The 19,740-nt window shown below is 34.8% G+C and overlaps 1 protein-coding gene across 47 annotated transcripts in view; it reads right to left on the bottom strand.

Moving 5' to 3' along the window:
• Positions 1-19,740, bottom strand: part of RIMS2 (regulating synaptic membrane exocytosis 2) — an 821,964-nt gene that overhangs the window by 86,922 nt on the left and 715,302 nt on the right. For 28 of the 47 annotated variants that reach the window (XM_043983649.1, XM_043983385.1, XM_043983377.1 and 25 more), the window contains one exon: positions 12,187-12,428. The exons of the other annotated variants lie outside the window; for them this stretch is intronic. In XM_043983649.1, the coding sequence (XP_043839584.1) occupies positions 12,187-12,428 (242 nt within the window). The remainder of the gene's footprint in view (positions 1-12,186; positions 12,429-19,740) is intronic. 47 annotated transcript variants of the gene reach the window in all.

The following is a 19,740-nucleotide window of genomic DNA, read 5'->3' on the forward strand; positions in this document are numbered from 1 at the left end:
GTTACATACAACTTGATTTTCCTTTTAAATAATAAAGTTATCATGTAACTTTTTTCCCCTCCATCCCCAACCCCAACCAGAGATGCCTATCATTACATACAAATAAGTATAAATACATATGTGTATATATATATATATATATGTAAAATCATATTATACATAGTTCTATTTATCAGTTCTTTCTCTGGATGTAGATAGCATGTTCCTTCATTGGTTCTTTGTAGTTAATCTGGGTATTGTAAAAAAAAAATTAACAATAACTAATCTGTAAACTTATAACTATAGGCTATCTGAAAAATTATAACTGGGCCATAAGTCCTTCCATGGTTGCCATTCATGTAAAAATGGTATATTATTAAGTGGGTCTTAATCTGTGAACTCCTGGTTGGCTATCTGACTGCTTTTAATTTAAAATGGGAAGAGCCAATTGGGAGGCTCCCCTTCCCCCAGTGTCTCCCAGAATGATAAGCAAATGCCTTTTTTTTTAAATTAAAGCAAATACCAGGGTTTATTGAGGTGAATAAACTTAAAGATAAGGATAACAAAAGTAAAATATAACCTGACTGTGTTTTAACTTTCTCTGTAGCTTCCCCTCTCCTTTCGCTGATCTGTTCCTACATCTGTCTCTGTAGCATCCTCCTTCACACTTCCTCCTACTGCATTCACTTTCACTACTGACAGACCTTTTTCCTACATCTTCACTAAGTCCTTTCACTCTTTCACTCTTCCTCCACTGTCAGCCACCCCCCACTGCTTCACTACATCTCATTGTCACCCTACCAACTGAAAGCTCCCTTTTCACTGTCCACCCCCCAGGCTATATAATCCTTTTTTGTCCTCCTGAAACTCAGGTTGACCATGCCCACACACACCAAGCTAATTCTTTGGCACCCCTAGGGCAGGCAGAGCCCCGTGCCTGGCATACCAGGAGCTGGGGGCTGGGTGGAGGAAACTGGCACATGCCTGTGGCCCTTCATGCTCATCCCCACTGAGCAGGGCATGGGCTAGGCATGGCACGCAAGGCTTATGTACCTGGGACTGGGATGGTTTCAAGGAGAGCAGCAGTGCTGGGGGAGGGGAGACCCACTCGGGGCCCCCAAGGCCAACTTCAGCTGCTCACAGTATTTAATAGTCAAAATGACTTAGTCACTCAAAATTTTTAAAAAAATATTGCTATTACTGTATACAGCATCTCTTGGTTCTGCTCATTTTGTTCGTCATTATTTTGTGCACATCTTTCCATGTTTTTCTTTTTTTCATTTTTTTCTTTTTTTTTTTTAGTGAGGCAATTGGTGTTAAGTGACTTGCCCAGGGTCACACAGCTAGTAAGTGTTAAGTGTCTGAGGCCAGATTTGAACTCAGGTACTCCTGACTCCAGGGCCGGTGCTCTATCCACTACTCTATCCACTGCACCACCTAGCTGCCCCATTTCCATGTTTTTCTAAAACCACTGACATAATTTCTTATAAGATAGTAGTATTCCATCACAATCACATACCAAAACTTGTTTAGCTATTCCCCAATTGACAGGCATCCCCTCAATTTCCAGTTGTTTGCCACAAAGAAACCTGCTATAAATATCTTAGAACATATAGTGGGGGGTTTTCCCCCTTTTTCCTAAATCATCTTGGAAAAGAGAATTAATAGTGGTATTTTATAGTCAACAGATAGAGGAAGTTTAATAATTCTTTGGACATAATTCCAGATTGCTCTCTAAAAGGGTTCAATTAATTTGCAGTTCCACCAGCAGTGAATCAGTATCCCTTTTTTTTTTTTTACTACATCCCCTCCAACATTTTTACTTTCCCCTCCTATCATTTTAGTCAATTTGATAGATGTAAAATGATATTGGGGCAGCTAGACAGCATAGTGGATAGAGCACCAGCCCTGGATTCAGGAGGACCTGAGTTCAAACCCAGCCTCAGACATTTAACACTTACTAGCTGTGTACACTTAACCCCAATTGCCTCACAAAAAATATATATATTAAAAGGTTATTCTAGCGGGGCAGCTAGGTGGCACAGTGGATAGAGCACTGGCCCTGAAGTCAGGAGGACCTGAGTTCAAATCTGGCCTCAGATGCTAAATACTTACTAGCTGTGTGACCCTGGGCAAGTCACTTAACCCCAATTGCCACACACACACAAACAAAACAAAAAACAAAAATTTAAAATTTTTTAAAAAGGTTATTCTAGTTTGTGTTTCTCTAATCAATAATCAGTTAGAGCATTTTTTCATGTGACTAAAATTGTTTTGATTTCTTCATCAGAAACCTGCTTGTTCAAATCCTTTGGCCATTTATCAATTGGGTAATGACGCATTCTTATAGATTTGACAATATTCTTTATATATTTTAAATATGAGACTTTTATCTGAGAAACTATAAAAATTTTCCCCCAATTTTTTGCTTTCCCTCTAATCTTGGTTTTATTTGTAGAAAACCTTTTTAATTCAATGTAATCATAAGTATCCATTTTACATCTCAAAATGTCTTTTTTATTTATAAATTGTTTAAGTCTGACAAGTAATATGTTCTGAGTTCTTCAAATTTTCTTGTAATATCTCCCTTTATATCAAGATCATATATCTATTTTGACCTTATTTTGGTAAATGGTGTAAGATATTGGTCTGTGTCCAAATTGTCAGACTGCTTTCCAGCTTTCCAAACAATTTTTATCCAATAATAATTTCTTATCCCCCCAAACATAAGTCTTTACACGTGTCAAATGCATGGTTACTATAATTTGCTGCTGTAAATTACATGTCTACTTTGTTCCATTGATCTACCTTTCTATTGCTTAGCCAATACCAAGTAGTTTTGATAATTATTGCTTTATAATAAGATCTGGGATTGCTAAACCTCCTTCCTTTACATTTTTTCCCATTAGTTCCTTTTGATATCCTTGACCTTTTGATATTCTAACTTAATTTTGTTATTATTTTTTCTGACTCAGTAAAATAATTTTTTGGTAATTTAATTGAGATAGCATTGACTATACAGATTGACATAGGCAAAATCATCACTTTTATCATATTGGCACTATCTACCCAAGAACCATTAATATTTCTACTATTATTTAAATCTGATTCTATTTGTATATTTTTTCATAATTCTGTTCACATAGTTCCTGGGCTTGTTTTGTCGTACTCTTACATATTTTTATATTGTCTAGAGTTATTTTAAAGATACATCTCTTTTTCTTTTTTTAGGGTTTTGTTGGTGATCTATAAGAATGCTGATGATTTGTGTGGATTTACTTTAAATCCTGCTGCTTTGCTAAAATTATTGTTTCAACTAGTCTTTAGTTGAATTTTTTTGGATTTTTCAAGTATATGATCATATCTACAAAAAGAGATCATTTTATCGCCTTATTACTCATTTGATTCTTTCTATTTCTTTTTCTTTTATTATTGCTATTGCTAGAATTTCTAAAATAATATTGAATAACATTGGTGACATTGGGCATCCATGTTTCACACCTGGTTTTACTGGTGAGGCTATTCTAGCTCATCCCCATTATAAATAGTGCTTGCTGATGGTTTTAGGTAAATACTTCCTATCAATTTAATGAAAAATCCATTTATATCTATTCTTTCTAGTATTTTTAAATAAAATTAGTATTGTACTTTATAAAAGCTTTTTCTGCATCTATTGATATAATTGTAAGGTTTTTTCACTTTTATTATTGATATAATCAATTATATTAATAGTTTCCCTTACGTTATACTAACCCTGCATATCTCGTACAAATCCCACTTGGTCACAATGCACAATCTTTGTAATATATTATAATATCCTAGCTAGAATTTTATTTAGGATTTTTGCATCCACATTAATTAATAAAATTAGTCTATAATTTTCTTTCTGTTTTTACTCTTCCTAGTCAAGGTACCATTATTATACTTGTTTTACAAAAGGAGTTTGGTAGGACCCCTTCTTTGCATTTTATTCCATTTTTTAAAATATTGGAATTACTTGGTTTTTAAATGTTTGATAAGACACTATTGATCAGAGAAATGCAAATTAAAACAACTGAGGTATCACCTCACACCTATCATAGTGGCAAATATAACAGAAAAGGAAAATATTGGATATTGGAGGGGATGTGGGAAAAACTGTGAAGCTGATCCACAGTTGGTGGAGTTGTGAATGTATCTAACCATTCTGGAGAACAATTTGGAACCATGCCCAAAGGGCTATAAAACTGTTATTGGGGAAAATTGGGTACAGGTTTGGGTTAGGGGTTGGGGTTCTTAGGAATTCCTCTTTAAAGAATTACACCCTCTTGCACCCTAAAGCAGTTAGAATAAGATAGTAGTTTATTTAGGAGCAAGGGAAGGGAAGGGGGGAGGGAAGGGAAACCATGAAAGAAATCCTTGGGCTTCTCCTGGGGAGATAGGCATGGAACAAAGCACGTGACTCTGAGGTATCAATCTCCCTGAGCAGGAAGCTGGTAGGTACTTTCATAGGGGACTGATGGGAGTGACCATCTGCCTGTGGAAAGTTCCTTTAGTGAGGGAGGACCATCCCCCACTGGTGGTGGCTAGAGGAGTTGGATGAGGGGTGGCTAGGGATCTCTCAAGCCATCTCTCTCTTCAAGACACAAAGGCCACAGCCACACCCAAATTTATCTCCCCAGGGGTAAGGGAGATCAGAATGAAGGGTGGAGGTCCTGAAGCTAGCTCAGTCTAATCTGGTTCTGCTTATCTCTCTAGGCATATCTGTCCTCTGGTTTAGTTTCTCCAGGAGAAGATTCCTTGATGTGCCCCAGAGAACTTCTGGGGTATTTTCGGCCCACAACAAAACTATGCATATCCTTTGATCCAGCAATACCATTGTTAGATTTATATTCTAAAGACAGCCCAAAAAAGAGAAAAAACATCTATTTGTACAAATAGATTTATAGCAATTCTTTTTGTGGTGGCTAAGAACAGGAAATCAAGGGAATGCCCATCAAATGTGGAATGGCTGAACAAGCTGTGGTATATGATTGTGATGAAAATGTTGTGGGCACAGAGCACCCCAGAAGTTCTCTGGGGCACATCAAGGAATATTCTCCTTGAGAAACTAAACCAGAGGACAGATAAACCTAGAGAGATAAGCAGAACCAGTTGGAACTGAGCTATCTTAGGGACCTCCACTCTTCATTCTGGTCTCCCTTACCCCTGGGGAGATGAATTTGGGTGTGGCTGCGGCCTTTGTGTCTTGAAGAGAGATGGCTTGAGAGATCCCTAGCCACCCCTCATCCAACTCCTCTAGCCACCACCAGTGGGGGATGGTCCTCCCTCACTAAAGGAACTTTCCACAGGCAGATGGTCACCCTCCCCCCATCAGTCCTGTATAAAAGTACCTACCAGTCTCCTGCTCGAGGAGATTGGTATCTCAGAGCCATGTGCTTTGTGCCATGCCTCTCTCCCCAGGAGAAGTCCAAGGATTTCTCTTGGTTTTCCTTCCCTTCCCTTCCCTTCCCTTCCCTTCCCTTCCTCAGCCCAGAAATAAACTACTATCTTATTCTAATTGCTTTTGTGTGCAAGAGGGTGTAATTCTTTAAAGAGGAATTCCTAAGGACCCCAAACTCCTACCCCAAACCCTTACCCCATTTCCCCCATGACAAAATATTATTGTGCTATAAGAAATTACAAGCAGGATGATTTCAGAAAGGCCTTGAAATAGTTGTATGAAATGATGTATAGTGAAATGAACAGAACCAGGAGATTATTGTGTACAGTGACAGCAAGAACTGTGAATGACCTATCTATTCTCAGCAATACAATGATCCAAGACAATCACAATCCACCTCCAAAGAAAGAACTGATATTCACTGAACACAGACTAAAGCATGCTATTTTCCGCCTTCTTCCATTTTTTCTTTTATTCAAGTTTTCTTATACAAAATGACTAATATGGGAATGTTTTAATTGCACATGTATAACCTATATCTGATTACTTACTGCCTCAGGGAGGGAGGGAAGGAGGGATAAAATCTGGAACTCAAACTTCAACTACAACATTTGTTATTTAAAAAAAAAATAAACTTTTGATAGAATTCACTTGTAAATGTGTCTGTTCCTGGTGTTTTTTTCCTTAGGAAGCTCATTTATGGCCTGTTCAATTTCTTAACAAAGAAGCTATTAAGTGATGTGACATTGAAACTAGTTTGTCACTTGGCAATTACTCTATAGAATGTTGTAAATTTGTAATTTACAACTTGGCAATTATTCAATAGAATGTTGTAAATTTGTAATTTACTATTTCAGCTTGAGAATTTCCCTTGGGAGAATAGGAGACACTCAAATGCTAATATTCACAGATTGAGAAAATTCCCCTGAGAAAGTCAATGGGGAGGGTGGGAACACTGAGTCCTGATTTGCCAGTCCTTGCAGTAGGTTGTAACCCCTGAAAAAGAGAGTGGCTGGGGGCAGCTAGGTGGCGCAGTGGATAAAGCACTGGCCTTGGATTCAGGAGTACCCGAGTTCAAATCCAGCTTCAGACACTTGACACTTAACTAGCTATGTGACCCTGGGCAAGTCACTTAACCCTCAAAACCCTGCAAAAAAATAAAAAATAAAAAATAAAAGGGAATGGCCATTTCAGCTGTTAGGGATGGGAAGAGATAAAAGCAGGCCCAGGAATAGATGAGGGGTGGCTCATTCTCTAGAGAATGACAATAAATGAGCCTTTGACACATCACCAATGCTGAGTTCCAGAAGTTATTGAAGTGATTTTTCTCACAATGGGGAAAGTTAATGTTGGAGAGGCTGTGAGAAGACAGGTTTATTGATGAACTATTGGTCAAGTTGTCTAGCTATTCTGACTATCAATTTGGAATTATGCAAAGAGGTGACTAAACTGTCCATACCCTGTGTCTCATTGATACCACCATTAGGCATATATCCTAAGGAAGTTAATGACACAAAAAAAAGATCCAATACATAACTAAAATATTTGAAATATCACTCTTTGTGGTAGCAAATAACTGGAAAAAGAGGATTATTATTAGGGAATGGCTGAAAAAATGTTGTTTGAATGTAATGGAATATTTACTGTGTAATAAGAAATGATGACTATATAATAAAACTTAGAGACTCAAAGTTTTGTATAAACTGCTGCTGAGTAAAATAAGAAAACAATATGCTTAATGAGTACAATATTATAAATGAAAATAATCACTAAGACCAAGTTCAACCATGAGTAATTATAAAAGCAATGAGGACCCTGGAAAACAAATAGCAAAATATATCTTCCCTTCAGGGCAGAGAGATAGCAGATACTAAGATAAGGCACAAAAAGATTATATGTATTTTCAGTTGTAGTCACCATATTAGAATCTTTTGTTTAATTGTTTTTCTTTGTTTATCCTGTAGGGGGTGTGTGTTGAAATGACTGAGATATAAAGAAAAAGGATATCAACAAAATGTATTAAAATAAAATTTAGGTGGTGCAGTGGATAGAGCACTGACCCTGGAGTCAGGAGTACCTGAGTTCAAATCCAGCCTCAAACACTTAATACTTACTAGCTGTGTGACCCTGGGCAAGTCACTTAACCCCAATTACCTCACTAAAAAAAATTCAGAAGATAAAATTGTTATTCTTATTATTCTATGAAAATTAATGTTTTAGGAATATCATATTACTTTACTACTAAAACTCTTTAATGCCTTCTCATTTTCTCTGGGATAAAATGTATTTCAGTCTAGCATGTAAAGTCCTCCATGATCTGGCACCCTATGATTACAGTCCTATTTTATATACTCCTCCTCTTGTACTGTTTAGGTTTAACTAGCCTCCTGACAATTTTCCATACATGAAATTCCATTTCATGCCTTTGTACATATTGTCTTCCATGTTTAGAATGCATTCTCTCCTCACAGAAAAGTCCTTAGCCTCTTCAAAGCCCTGCTCAAGAGACTTCTCCTGCATCTTTCTGACTTTCTCCACCCCTGCCTCTCCCACACTTTTGAAAATCTTTTGTATTTATTGGCTTGTGTAAGTATTGTATTCGATTTAATTTAACAAGCATTTATTATGTGCTCACTATGTGCCAGGGACTGGGGATATTTTTATGGGGCCACAAAGACAAAAATGAAACAGTCCTTGCCCTTAAGGAATTTGTATTCTACTAGATAATAGTGCCTGGTATTTGTATGGTCTTTATGTTAGAAATATCTATAACCATATTATGTCTATGACTACACACATATGTATATATTTATAAAATTTTATAGTCACACCTGCTTTTGAGGTAGGTGCTATTATCCCCATTTTACAGATGAGGATACTGAGGCTTAGAGAGGTTAAGTGACTTGCCCAGGGTCTCACTGCTACTAAATGTCAGAGATCCATGTTCTATTGCACTGCTTTCCCTTTGCTTCCCTAATCTCCTCCCCCCAACCTTGGCCTTACCAACTAGAAGGTAAGCTCCTTAACGACAGGTTCTATTTCATTTTTGTCTTTGTATCACCTGCCATTACTTAATTCACTGTCTTGCACATAGTAGGTACTTAGTGAAAGTCTGTTGAATTGAATTAAAAATCAATACAGTATCACAATGGAATAACAGTGTATCTAAAGATTTTGTAGTGAAAAAATTATGAAGTAGGTAATGATTAAAAAAACCAACAACATGATACCAAATCACAGAATCTCAGAATTGGAAAGTACTTCAAAGAGACCATCAAATCTAACCCATACCTTTGCAAGAATCCTATGTACAACATATGTAATAGTCATCTAAATTTTCCTTCAAGACCTCTAGTAAGCAGGAACCCACTACTTCTTGAGGCAGTCCGTTCTTCTTTTCTATAGTTCAAATGTTTGAAAGTTTTTCTTTAGTGACAGCTGGGCGGTACAGTGGGCCTGGAGTCTGAACAACCTGAGTTCAGATCTAGCCTCAGACACTTGACACTTACTAGCTATGTGACCCCAGAAAAGTCACTTAACCCTCATTGCCACACCCCCAACAAAAAAGCTTTTCCTTATATTGTATCTGAATCCATGTAGAAGGTATAGTATATTTAAGTAAAGGGAACATGCTTTAAATACCTACTTTAAATATCTGCACTCTCATTATGACCTTGGATGAGTCACTTAAAGAAGTCTATTGTCTGAGTTGTAAAGTAAGGAGACTAGACTAGATGACCTCCAATAGTGATTCCAGTTCTCAATTTACTATCACATTTATGTCACTAAATTTTATGTATTTCTCCTAGTTTAAGAAATTTGATATCTATTCCACAGGACAGTCTCTGAAACACTTGGATATAGTTATGTCCTCCACAAATCTCTTTCCTAGCTTAAACATCCTCAATTTATTTGACCATCAATTTATGAATGAATCCATCTAAATGCACTATTATATAGACCATATCACTTTATTACTTTGACAAGAACGTCATGATAAACTGTTGGCTATTTTATAAAATTATCAAAAAAAAAAAAAAAGCAATGAAGCTAGTCTGGATGATTCACTCTTTTTTTTTTTTAAGTGAAGCAATTGGTGTTAAGTGACTTGCCCAGGGTCACACAGCTAGTAAGTGTTATGTGTCTGAGGCCGGATATGAACTCAGGTACTCCTGACTCCAGGGCCAGTGCTCTATCCACTGCGCCACCTAGCTGCCCCTGATTCACTCTGGATGAAGCCATATTTGCTCTCTGGGATCACTGCTTCCCTTTCTAGATATTTACTAGCATCACTTTCAAAAGATATTAAGAATTTTGCCAGGAACCAAAGTCAACTTTATTTTCATATAGTTTGAAGAATCCCTTCTCTTTTCTTTTTTGAGCACATGAATAATGTTTACCTCTTTCCAGTTATATTCCACTTTTGATCTTTCAAATCTAACTGTTGGCATTCACATGTGCAATTATTTTAGTTCCTTACTCTGTAGTTCATAGCATAGATCGCAGTATCATAAATTTAGAGATGGAGATGACCTTAGGCATAATTTAATACTACTCCTTCATTCTGCAGAAGAGGAGAGTGAGATTTTGAGAGGAGAAATGACTTGGTCCACATCACAAAAATACTAAAGGGAAAAGCTAAGATCAGAATCTGCATCCACAGGCTACAAATTCAGTGCTTTTCCTATGGTACCACACTTCTAGCCTCTGATCTGGGAAGGCAACACCAAAGGGATACTGCTACTAGTAATGATCTCACTAGATAGAAAAATAAAGGGAGCAGCTAGGTGGCACAGTGGATATAGCACTGGCTCTGCATTCAGGAGGACCTGAGTTCAAATCCAACCTCAGACACTTAACACTAGCTGTGTGACCATGGTCAAGTCACTTAACTCTCATTGCCTCACCAAAAAGGAAAGAAAGAAAGAAAGAAGAATGAAACAAAAATATGCTTCTCACTGTAATGAACCACAATTGTCTTTTACTAGGCAAGTATGAATTTCCCAGCCCCATGGAATGGAGGGGTTCTACAAGTCTCCTTCCATGACTGATCAGTCTTCCATTACAAAATGACTGCTTCTACTCTACATATGTTCTTTTCCCTAGAAATGGTAGCCATTTCCCTTTTGGCCATAGAAGGTCAAAAATGAGAGCAGGGCCCAATTCATCTCACAGGACCATATCTTCTACCTGTTAATAGTGGCCCCCACCTGCCATTCAAGGACAGCTGACAGCCAGTGAGCTCATTTAGGCCAGATAACAGTACCAATTTCTATAATAGAGCAATGTTAGTCGTTCTTGGGGCCACTTATAATGGCAATTTAGTGCTATACTATCTCTGCTCTGAAACCTCTTTATTAACTGCTTTTAGGTATGTGTCATAAAAAAGCTCAATATCAAACAGAAAAATGCTAATCAAGTAAATAATTTGTTCTCATTATATGAACAATTATATAAATCAATTCTTAAAAGCTGGAGCCTATACTTATTTTTTAAGTATGGTATTCTGACCAATATAACATGTAGTAGTAGTTTCTATGATAAGACAATTTAAGCATAACTTCAATTTTTATGAATCAAAATTATGTTTATGTAACAAACAAGAAATATAATGCATTTAAAAATATTTCAACATTCCTAATATATAAAAGAATATATAAGTAAATAAATATATTTACACATATATGGATGTGTATATATTCATAAACATGTCTGTATATATAACAGTTTAGTGAGTTATAGACAATTGAAAAAATAATATAACTTCCAGAACCTTAGCAAATTAATTTCATGCTTTTCAAAATCAAAAGTATGCAAACATCTGATTGTCAGGATCTTTTGTACCCTAAGATGTTTAACCCTCTGAAATGAAGTTATTTTGTAGTAGGGAATATGATTCCTTACTTCTGTATATGAGTCATTTTCAAGTACAAATTAGTGTTGATCCAGTTGCCTATGATTTATTGCTCTAAACCACACACTACATTACTTGCTTTTCTTTGTTTGTTAAGTATAAAATATGATACTTATTTCAGATCCTAAGGGTTTCTAGCTTAATTATAAGCCAACACCTCACCGGAAAACACACTGCTTTGACTCACAAATGCTTTGCTTGCTAATAGCAGCTTTTCTGAGTAGGAGTATTGTCTGTCATTTATTGTAGCAGATGTGATTTGGAAGGTAGATGTTGAAGTACCCCAAGATTGAAATACCCTGGCTATTAACAAACAAACAAACAAAAAAAATCATTCCATCTTGTTCCTGGAGAATACTTCAGAATGAACAGGTTAACAGAAACTGTAAAGAAAATTTATACTCTTGGCAAATGTTGCTTATAAACTGAAAAGGAAGTCAAATGTTCAATAACATAGCTACGTCATTTCCATGGGGCATGAGATATCATCTTCAAGGTATGTTCCTACGTGAGAAAAATCATAGAAATTTATAAAAAGGGTCACCCAAAGAAAAGTAATCATGTAATCTTATAAAACAAAATAACAGCATTTGTACTTGTGCATTTGTAGTTACAACAGTTCAGGTTGGCTCCTTCCTGAGAAGAGAAGGAATGATTACATCAAGTTTGTAATAAATGGTAACCAGAATGAATAGTAGCCATACTCCATGGTGAAACAGGTTCTATCTTTACTGAAAAATAAAGTAACTCCAACTTTACCCTCACCCAAACACAGTTTTCCAGACAATATCATTAGTATAATAAAATGACTCAGGACAACAATTTACATTTGTGAATAACTCAAGTATGAATGTGGAAAAAAAATTCCTACCAGTTTGGCTGAGCTGGGATGTACTGCGGCTTTTTCGTGAGAGACCCACAATAGCTACCATTTTTGCCCCAATGCTGGAGCGCCGCTTTTTGCCACCGGTGCCCATGGTGCCCACTGCGGTATCAGATTGGCTGCCATCATTCTTCTCTATTGTGCACATGTCCCCACTGATGCTGGTGCTTTTAGTCATATTCTTTCCTGAGATGCCCATCTGTCTGCTTTGCATTTTGGATGTAAAGACACTGTCAGTCGACGGATGGATAAATAGTGCAGACAGAGCAAAAAGGGAAAGACAGAAAAGGACAGGTTTCAGATGAAAAATTTGGAGTCTACTGCAGTGGTACAATTTACATAGAACTTTTTCTTAGATGTGATGACAATCTTCAACTACTATGGTACTGAATGTGCTTTACAATTCAGAGCCAACCTAAATACAGCTATGCAAAAATAAGCCCATATTTTTTGCAAAGTTTTTGCAGGTGGGTTGATTTTTGCTGCTAAAGGAAATATTAATTTACAATAAGAAAAATGTTTTCAGGGAAAACCATAAGCATATTCACCTGAATATACTTTTCTACATCAACAGGCACACTCTAGAGCAGTTATACAAAGTAAGGAAGTCACTCCATGAATTTAATTTTTTTTAATGTCCTTGACTACATTTATAACACATTTAAAATAGTAGGCATTTTCTATTCGTTATTGCAATGACCACAGCATTCATGTTAAGAGAACATTTTCTCATGATGAGAAGAATTTAATATAGGAGATGCTAGAAACTAAAACTTATAATTAACTCTGAGAAGCTTGCAAATGTTAACAAGATTTGAAATTTACATTGGTCTTGAACTGAATTGTAAGCACAATCAATTTCAGGTAAACAGATTTCACATTTCTGAAAACTTATTTTCAGTACACATAGATTCATTTTTACAAATGTAAAGACTTCCTTTGCACATATTTTAAAAAATATTAGCACTAATTTGTTAAACCCATGTTGTAAGGTGTTGCCTGAAAGAATGTTAGAATATGACCATGAAGCCTATTGGTGAGGCAAATCATTAGAGGGTTGTTAACAGTATAGCCACTTCTTACTATCAAAGCCTTTCCTTTAGGAATTAGCTCCAGGTTCAAACTACTGATTACATAGAAATGGCCAATTCTGAAGCCAAGAAATAGGATTGGGTTCCCACACTATTTCAGAAGAGTAATTTCAAGGGAAGGGGAGAGTTTCACCCAAACACTCAATTTGAAAGGATCACCAATGATTTCAGAGGCCACTGCTTTGAGACCAAGAGACATTAAAAAGTTGACCCCTGAAATGATGAGAATACTATCTGAGTCTCTTATATATAGGATAAGGAAAGGTTCTTAAAATTCAACAGATTTCTAAATACAAAGTCCAAATTTTGATGTATACCCTCTGTATAGAATCATAATACCACTGAGTTATTCCAAAGATGTTGGTGCTCTCATGCCAAGGATTCTTGATTTCAGCAACTGTAAGCTTAGCAATATATAAGACTAAGATTAACAAAGTCTTTTTCATGATAGGAATCAACAGTCCTAATTATATATATATATATGTATATATAAATATACAAATAATATATACACACATACATACATATGTGTATATATGCATGTTATATACATATGATATATATGGATACACATATACAACAGATCTAATTATGTTTATATATGTATATATAATTAGAACTATTGATTCCTGTCATGAATATCACTTTGTTAATCTTAGTAAAAAAAGACAACAGCTACAAGGAGAAAACCACTACAAGCATACACACACAAACACACATACACTCTTACACACAAAGATTCACACATATATATTTGTGTGTGCATGTATGTGTATGTGCATTAATCTTTGTAATGGCTTAACAAAGGTTAATAAAGTGACTTTCATGACCTGAATCAACAGTCCTAATAATGAAAATCACTTTATTAACCTTTGTTAAAGCCACCACAAAGATTCATATATATATATATATTCTTGTACACACATATATGTGTAATACATGTATTATCTATCTATCTATCTATCTCTATATCCACCTATCTATCTATCTAAGTACCATTTTTAGTCATGTACCACTCTTTTTTTTAATAACTTTTTTGGGGGGTGGGGCAATGAGGGTTAAGTGACTTGTCCAAGGTCACACAGTAGTAAGTGTCAAGTGTCTGAGTCCGGATTTGAACTCAGGTCCTCCTGAATCCAGGGCCAGTGCGTTATCCACTGCGCCACCTAGCTGCCCCCTCATGTACCACTCTTAATGACCTCATTTGGAATTTTTTGGGGGGCAGAGATAGATAATGGAATTATTTGCCATTTCCTTCTCCATCTTGTTTTACAGATGAAGAAACTGAGGCAAACAGGGTTAAGTGATTTGTCCAGGGTCATACAGCTAGTAATTGTCTGAGGCCAGATTAGAAATATCTAGCTGCCTTATAGTGGTTTTCTCTTTTAAATCTGTTTTTAAAATTATAGTTGTAACACAGTAATTTTTAAACATTTGCAACTGGTACTATGTTCTACCAACAGAAAGGGAAAACACATTAGGGAAGTGGAATAATTTGGAACAATACATAAGCTGTGTTGTTTATAAGCCTAATGATTGTGCTTATCTAGGACATCTTACTGAGGTCAATGATGACGTGTAATGGTACCTTGTGAGCATCTGTATCACTTCCATTAATCCTACTCCTTCACTATATAGTGGTTGAGATAAAGGAACCTTCTGGACTAGATCTGACCCAAGAAATATAATCTGACTTCTCTGAGCCAAAAAAAAAAAATTAGCAAATGTCAATCACATCTAGTAGCATACCTTTAAAATAATGTTGCTGAGATGAAGGCAAAGTCATCTATAGTTTATTTTTTTTATCTCAAGAAATGTTCTACTATACCAACACACACAAAGACCATTGTTAATACTAATCATATTTTATTTACATCCTTAAAATAATATGTGAATGATGGAATATTACTGATCTCTCCACAAAACTTCTAGTCACACTAAAACTAGAGATATTTCTAAGTATTTGAAGCAGTAGAGAGTTCCTTGGAATAGAATTTTTCATGAGTATTTTCCAGGAGATTTAGTTTGACTTTGTTCCTAAATGAAGGGTTTAAGGTGCTTCTATGTATCTTAATGCAACATAATATGACCATAAACACAGTAAAGTTAAGAAAACTGGAAGAGTACTCTAGGCATTGTCATTCTTTTTTGTTACTATACTAGGAACTTGCCTTAAGTAATTTCTTATCCCTTTATCGTATACTTTCTAGGTCTATCTGAATCAAACTAAAACAGTCTTAGAACAGACATTACCAGAAATCAAAATTCAGAAATTCATTTTATTGACATATGAACATTTCTTCAAATTAATTAAAAATGCCATACACTGTATACAAATATTCGAAATAGAAGTTGGCCTTGGTGATACTAGCAATTAAAACACACCACACTTTCCAAAATAGAGAGAAAATATTTCATCTGTCCATCCAACCAGGGTTAAAATGAAGTTTGGTACAAAAAGAAAGAAAAAAAGCCAAGTGAATGTAATAATTTAACTTTTAAAGTCTTTTTCAAGTGTTCTCACATAATTTTATTTTCTGAAATTATCCCAATTTTGATGAGATTTCCATTTCATACTTTTAGACTGCAAACTTCTTGAGGGTTAGGGGTCATTTCATTCTTTGAATCTCAAGAGCTTTTCACAGTGCCTGGTACATAATAAATACTTAATAATTACTTGTGATTTATTGATACTATACCTCCTGTCTAGCCTATCACTCTACACAAATAACCAAAATCCAGAAAGGGAGAAACATTTTATTACATATTAATTACTACATATTATTTGAGAGTAAATTCATATTATTCCTACCTAAGATTCTATTGGTACTACTACTTCTAGAAATTAAAAGCAGCTTTAATTCTTATCTAGAAAATTATAATATAAGCTGTTTCTTGGTAATTTTGAGAAATAAAATAATTTCATATTTTTAATGCTGAATTACTTTTTGTTATCCAAATGATATAAAGAAGGTACGACAAAAGTCCAAAGTCTTCTACTTCTTCCACAGGAAGGAAAGATAAGATCTTAACTAAATTTCCATAAGAGAAATATGCTCAAGAGGAATGGTGTTGTCTAAAAAAGACCAATGTGGATATACAGGAAAATGCACTGGCCAACTTGAGTTTTTAAAAAACATAAAAAAGAGAGATAGAAGCAAAGGCAGAGAAGGAAGGATGAACAGAAAAGAGTGGCACAGTCATGTAATAATAATAATAATAATAATAATAATGAAAGCTCTTACATTTACATATTACTTTAGCTACATTTTCTTATTTGAGACTCTCAACAGCCTTGGGTAGTAATTAATCTAGGTATTATTGTTATCTTTTAAATAAGGAAAATGAGGTTCAAAGAGCTTAAGGGACTTGCCCATGGCCATAGAGGTAGTAAATATCTGAGCTAGCATTTTACATCAGTATTCCTGGAATTTAAGTTCTGCATTTCTGTTTTCAATTTTATTTATCTTTTTAGCTTTAATTCAATTTTATTTTCAGTTCCAAATTCTCTCCAACTTGCCTCTCCCCTATCCACTGAGAAGGTAAAATAAATATGTATTGGCATGCAAAATACAATTTTTGCATTAGCTGTGTTCCAAGGGCGGGGTGTGGGGGGGAAGTAAAGAAATAGAAGAAAATGTTCTTCATTCTGTACTCTGGGCACATTGGTTATTTCTTGTACTCTTTCCACTACAATAAGACAAGTATTGAAAAGTATAGGGAATGTTAATATCAAAAGGTCTTTTAAAAGGCTTTATAAAGGAAAGCATTATTAAAAGACATGGTGTGAATATTTATAAAGGTGATCACTAAATCAGGTTTATCAAAAAACAAACCACATCCATAAATGATAAAAATACAATATGAATAAAGACTTCTTAAAGGAACAAATCCAAGTCATTAGTAGCCATATGGAAAATTATTCCAAATAACTGATTTTTTAAAAATGCAAATTAAAGTAACTCTCATATAATACTTTATACCTATCAGATTGCTAAGGTTTACATTAAAAAATGACAACTATAGGGGAGAGCACTGATAAACAGGAACACTAGTGTACTGTTAGTGGAGTTGTGAACTGCTTCAGGCATCTGTGAAAAAAAATTGCAGCTCAGACACAAAAGTTACTCAACTGTGCATACCTTCTGACTTGATGACACCATTACTATGCCTATATCACAAAGATATGAGTTAAAGAAAAAGAATCCATCCATACAAATATATTTATAGTAAATATTTTTGTGGTGGAAAACAACTAGAAACTAAAGGGGGTATTCATATATTGAGGGAATAGCTTGATAAATTATGTGATGAAATGAAACATAATGAAATATTTTTGTGCTGTTTGAAATGACAAAGGGAGAGTTTCAGAAACTTCTACGAAGAGATATAATAGCTGATACAAAGGAAAGCAGACCTGGAGAACAATTTACATAATTAACAAAACCACCAAAAATGAACAACTGTGAAAAACTTAAGAATTTTGATCAATGAAATGACCCAACCATAATTCCAGAGTAGTCATGATAAATAATGTTATCTACTTCCTGACAGAGATGTGATGGGCTCAATGTGCAGAATGAGACACATTTTTAGACATGGCCAGTGTATAGATTTGTTTAGCTTTACTACACACATTTTACAAGGGTTTTGTTATTTTTTTTTTAGGGACCTTTTTGCATCATGTATTCTTTTGTAAGTCTAGTGGAGTACACGGACCAACTCTTTCTCATATTTTTAATGCATAAAATACATAGGATTACAAAAGAAACTAATTATATTGAAATATAGTTATCAATTTTTAAAAAAAGGAATTTATGGCCCCCAGGTTAAGAAATCCTGATAGATATATTGGAAGATTCAGAGATGTATATTTCAATTAATAATATTTAAAAAGATCTTTCTACCAATTAACAACTTTATAGAAGCAGAATATGCTGCCTTTATACATAGAAAATTCCTGACCAAGAGAGAGGTTTGTATGGGTGGCAATTGGGATTTTATGGAGATATCTGCAAAGTATGAGTCAGACCAGATAACTTCTGAAGTCTCTTCTTACACTGAGACTCTGATATGACTTTGAAATTCATGGAGGAGTGAGGAAATTGGGAGTGAGGAAGAAGTAATGAAAATCATTTTAAGGTTTCAAGTCATAATGACTAATAAAATCTTGATATATTTAACAAACAGAAAAGGTTTGGATGAAAAGCGTATTTTGCTGAAAACATACTAAGGTTGGTTTCTGACAGTCTGAATTGGAAACCAGGGAGAAATCTTGGTGTTGCTATCTAGTGGAGATGGGAGTCTGGAGTTTTGGGAAAAGGTCAGGAATACAGACTGGGGAGTCATTTGAGGACTTTCAGCTTTTGTTTTCCTGGTGCCTGGCAATCAATAGATGCTTAATAATTTCTTACTGAATGAACTAATTCCTCAATAACATAGTTGAACTTATAGGATTAAGATAATCAAGAATGAGTGGAAAAAGACTGGGGGAAGAAAATAATAATTATGTTCTTCTTGCATATTTCAACAGACTAAAGATGTAAATTTCTAGCTACAAGATATAAAATAGTGACTGGATGTAGCATATGGTTACTAAGATTAGCTTAGACAGTTGATTGACAATTGTCATATTTTTACATAAAGTTTTATTCATAATTCTCTATATTTTGTGGCTTCAGGATGTCATCCCAATAATTTTACATGCTGAATTATTTAAAGACTAAAAACTTGTATAAATTTTCCAATATAGGTAATCATATTAATGGTTTCTAATAAGAGGAAATTAAAAGTTTCATTCTAAAAAGAAAATAAAATTGGTAAGAAATTTCATTAAACAAGTTGAATACTAATTGAAATATTTAGGAGATATGATTTCAAAAGTCATGAAAGACTATATGAGTTCAAGTTCATGAAACTAGCATTAATTCACAAAACATGAATTCTGCAATTAAATGGAGAAAGATACAATTTATAAATCTTCAAATACTATTAAATTTCCAGCAATGCTTAAACTTTTCAAAAAGGGAAATTTTCAAAGTGCATCATTCTAAACCCCTTGCATATTATCTGTATTAATTTTTTTTGTTTACCAAGCAAAGTGAGTTCTACTGCTTGATGTGCTGTGTTTGATCTTTTCTTCTTTTGTTACAAGATAAAATAAGTCAACTCTTTCAAAAAGTTAATGGAATTTCATATACTATTGTATAATATCAAGATTTGCCATGGGTTGTATTGTAGTTATCTGCCATTTTGAAACATTGCTTGTATATATTTTTTCAAAATAAATGAAATGGATCATAGGAAAAAGTTAGGGAGTTATATAATTACAGAGAATGAGGTCTAGAGTTTAAAATCCCACAAGCAAAGCTGACTATATACAAAGTCCTTTTTTTTTTTTTTTTTGGTGGGGCAATGAGGGTTAAGTGATTTGCCCAGGGTCACTCAGCTA

Source organism: Dromiciops gliroides, chromosome 1 (assembly GCF_019393635.1).
Source record: "Dromiciops gliroides isolate mDroGli1 chromosome 1, mDroGli1.pri, whole genome shotgun sequence".
NCBI lineage: Eukaryota > Metazoa > Chordata > Mammalia > Microbiotheria > Microbiotheriidae > Dromiciops > Dromiciops gliroides.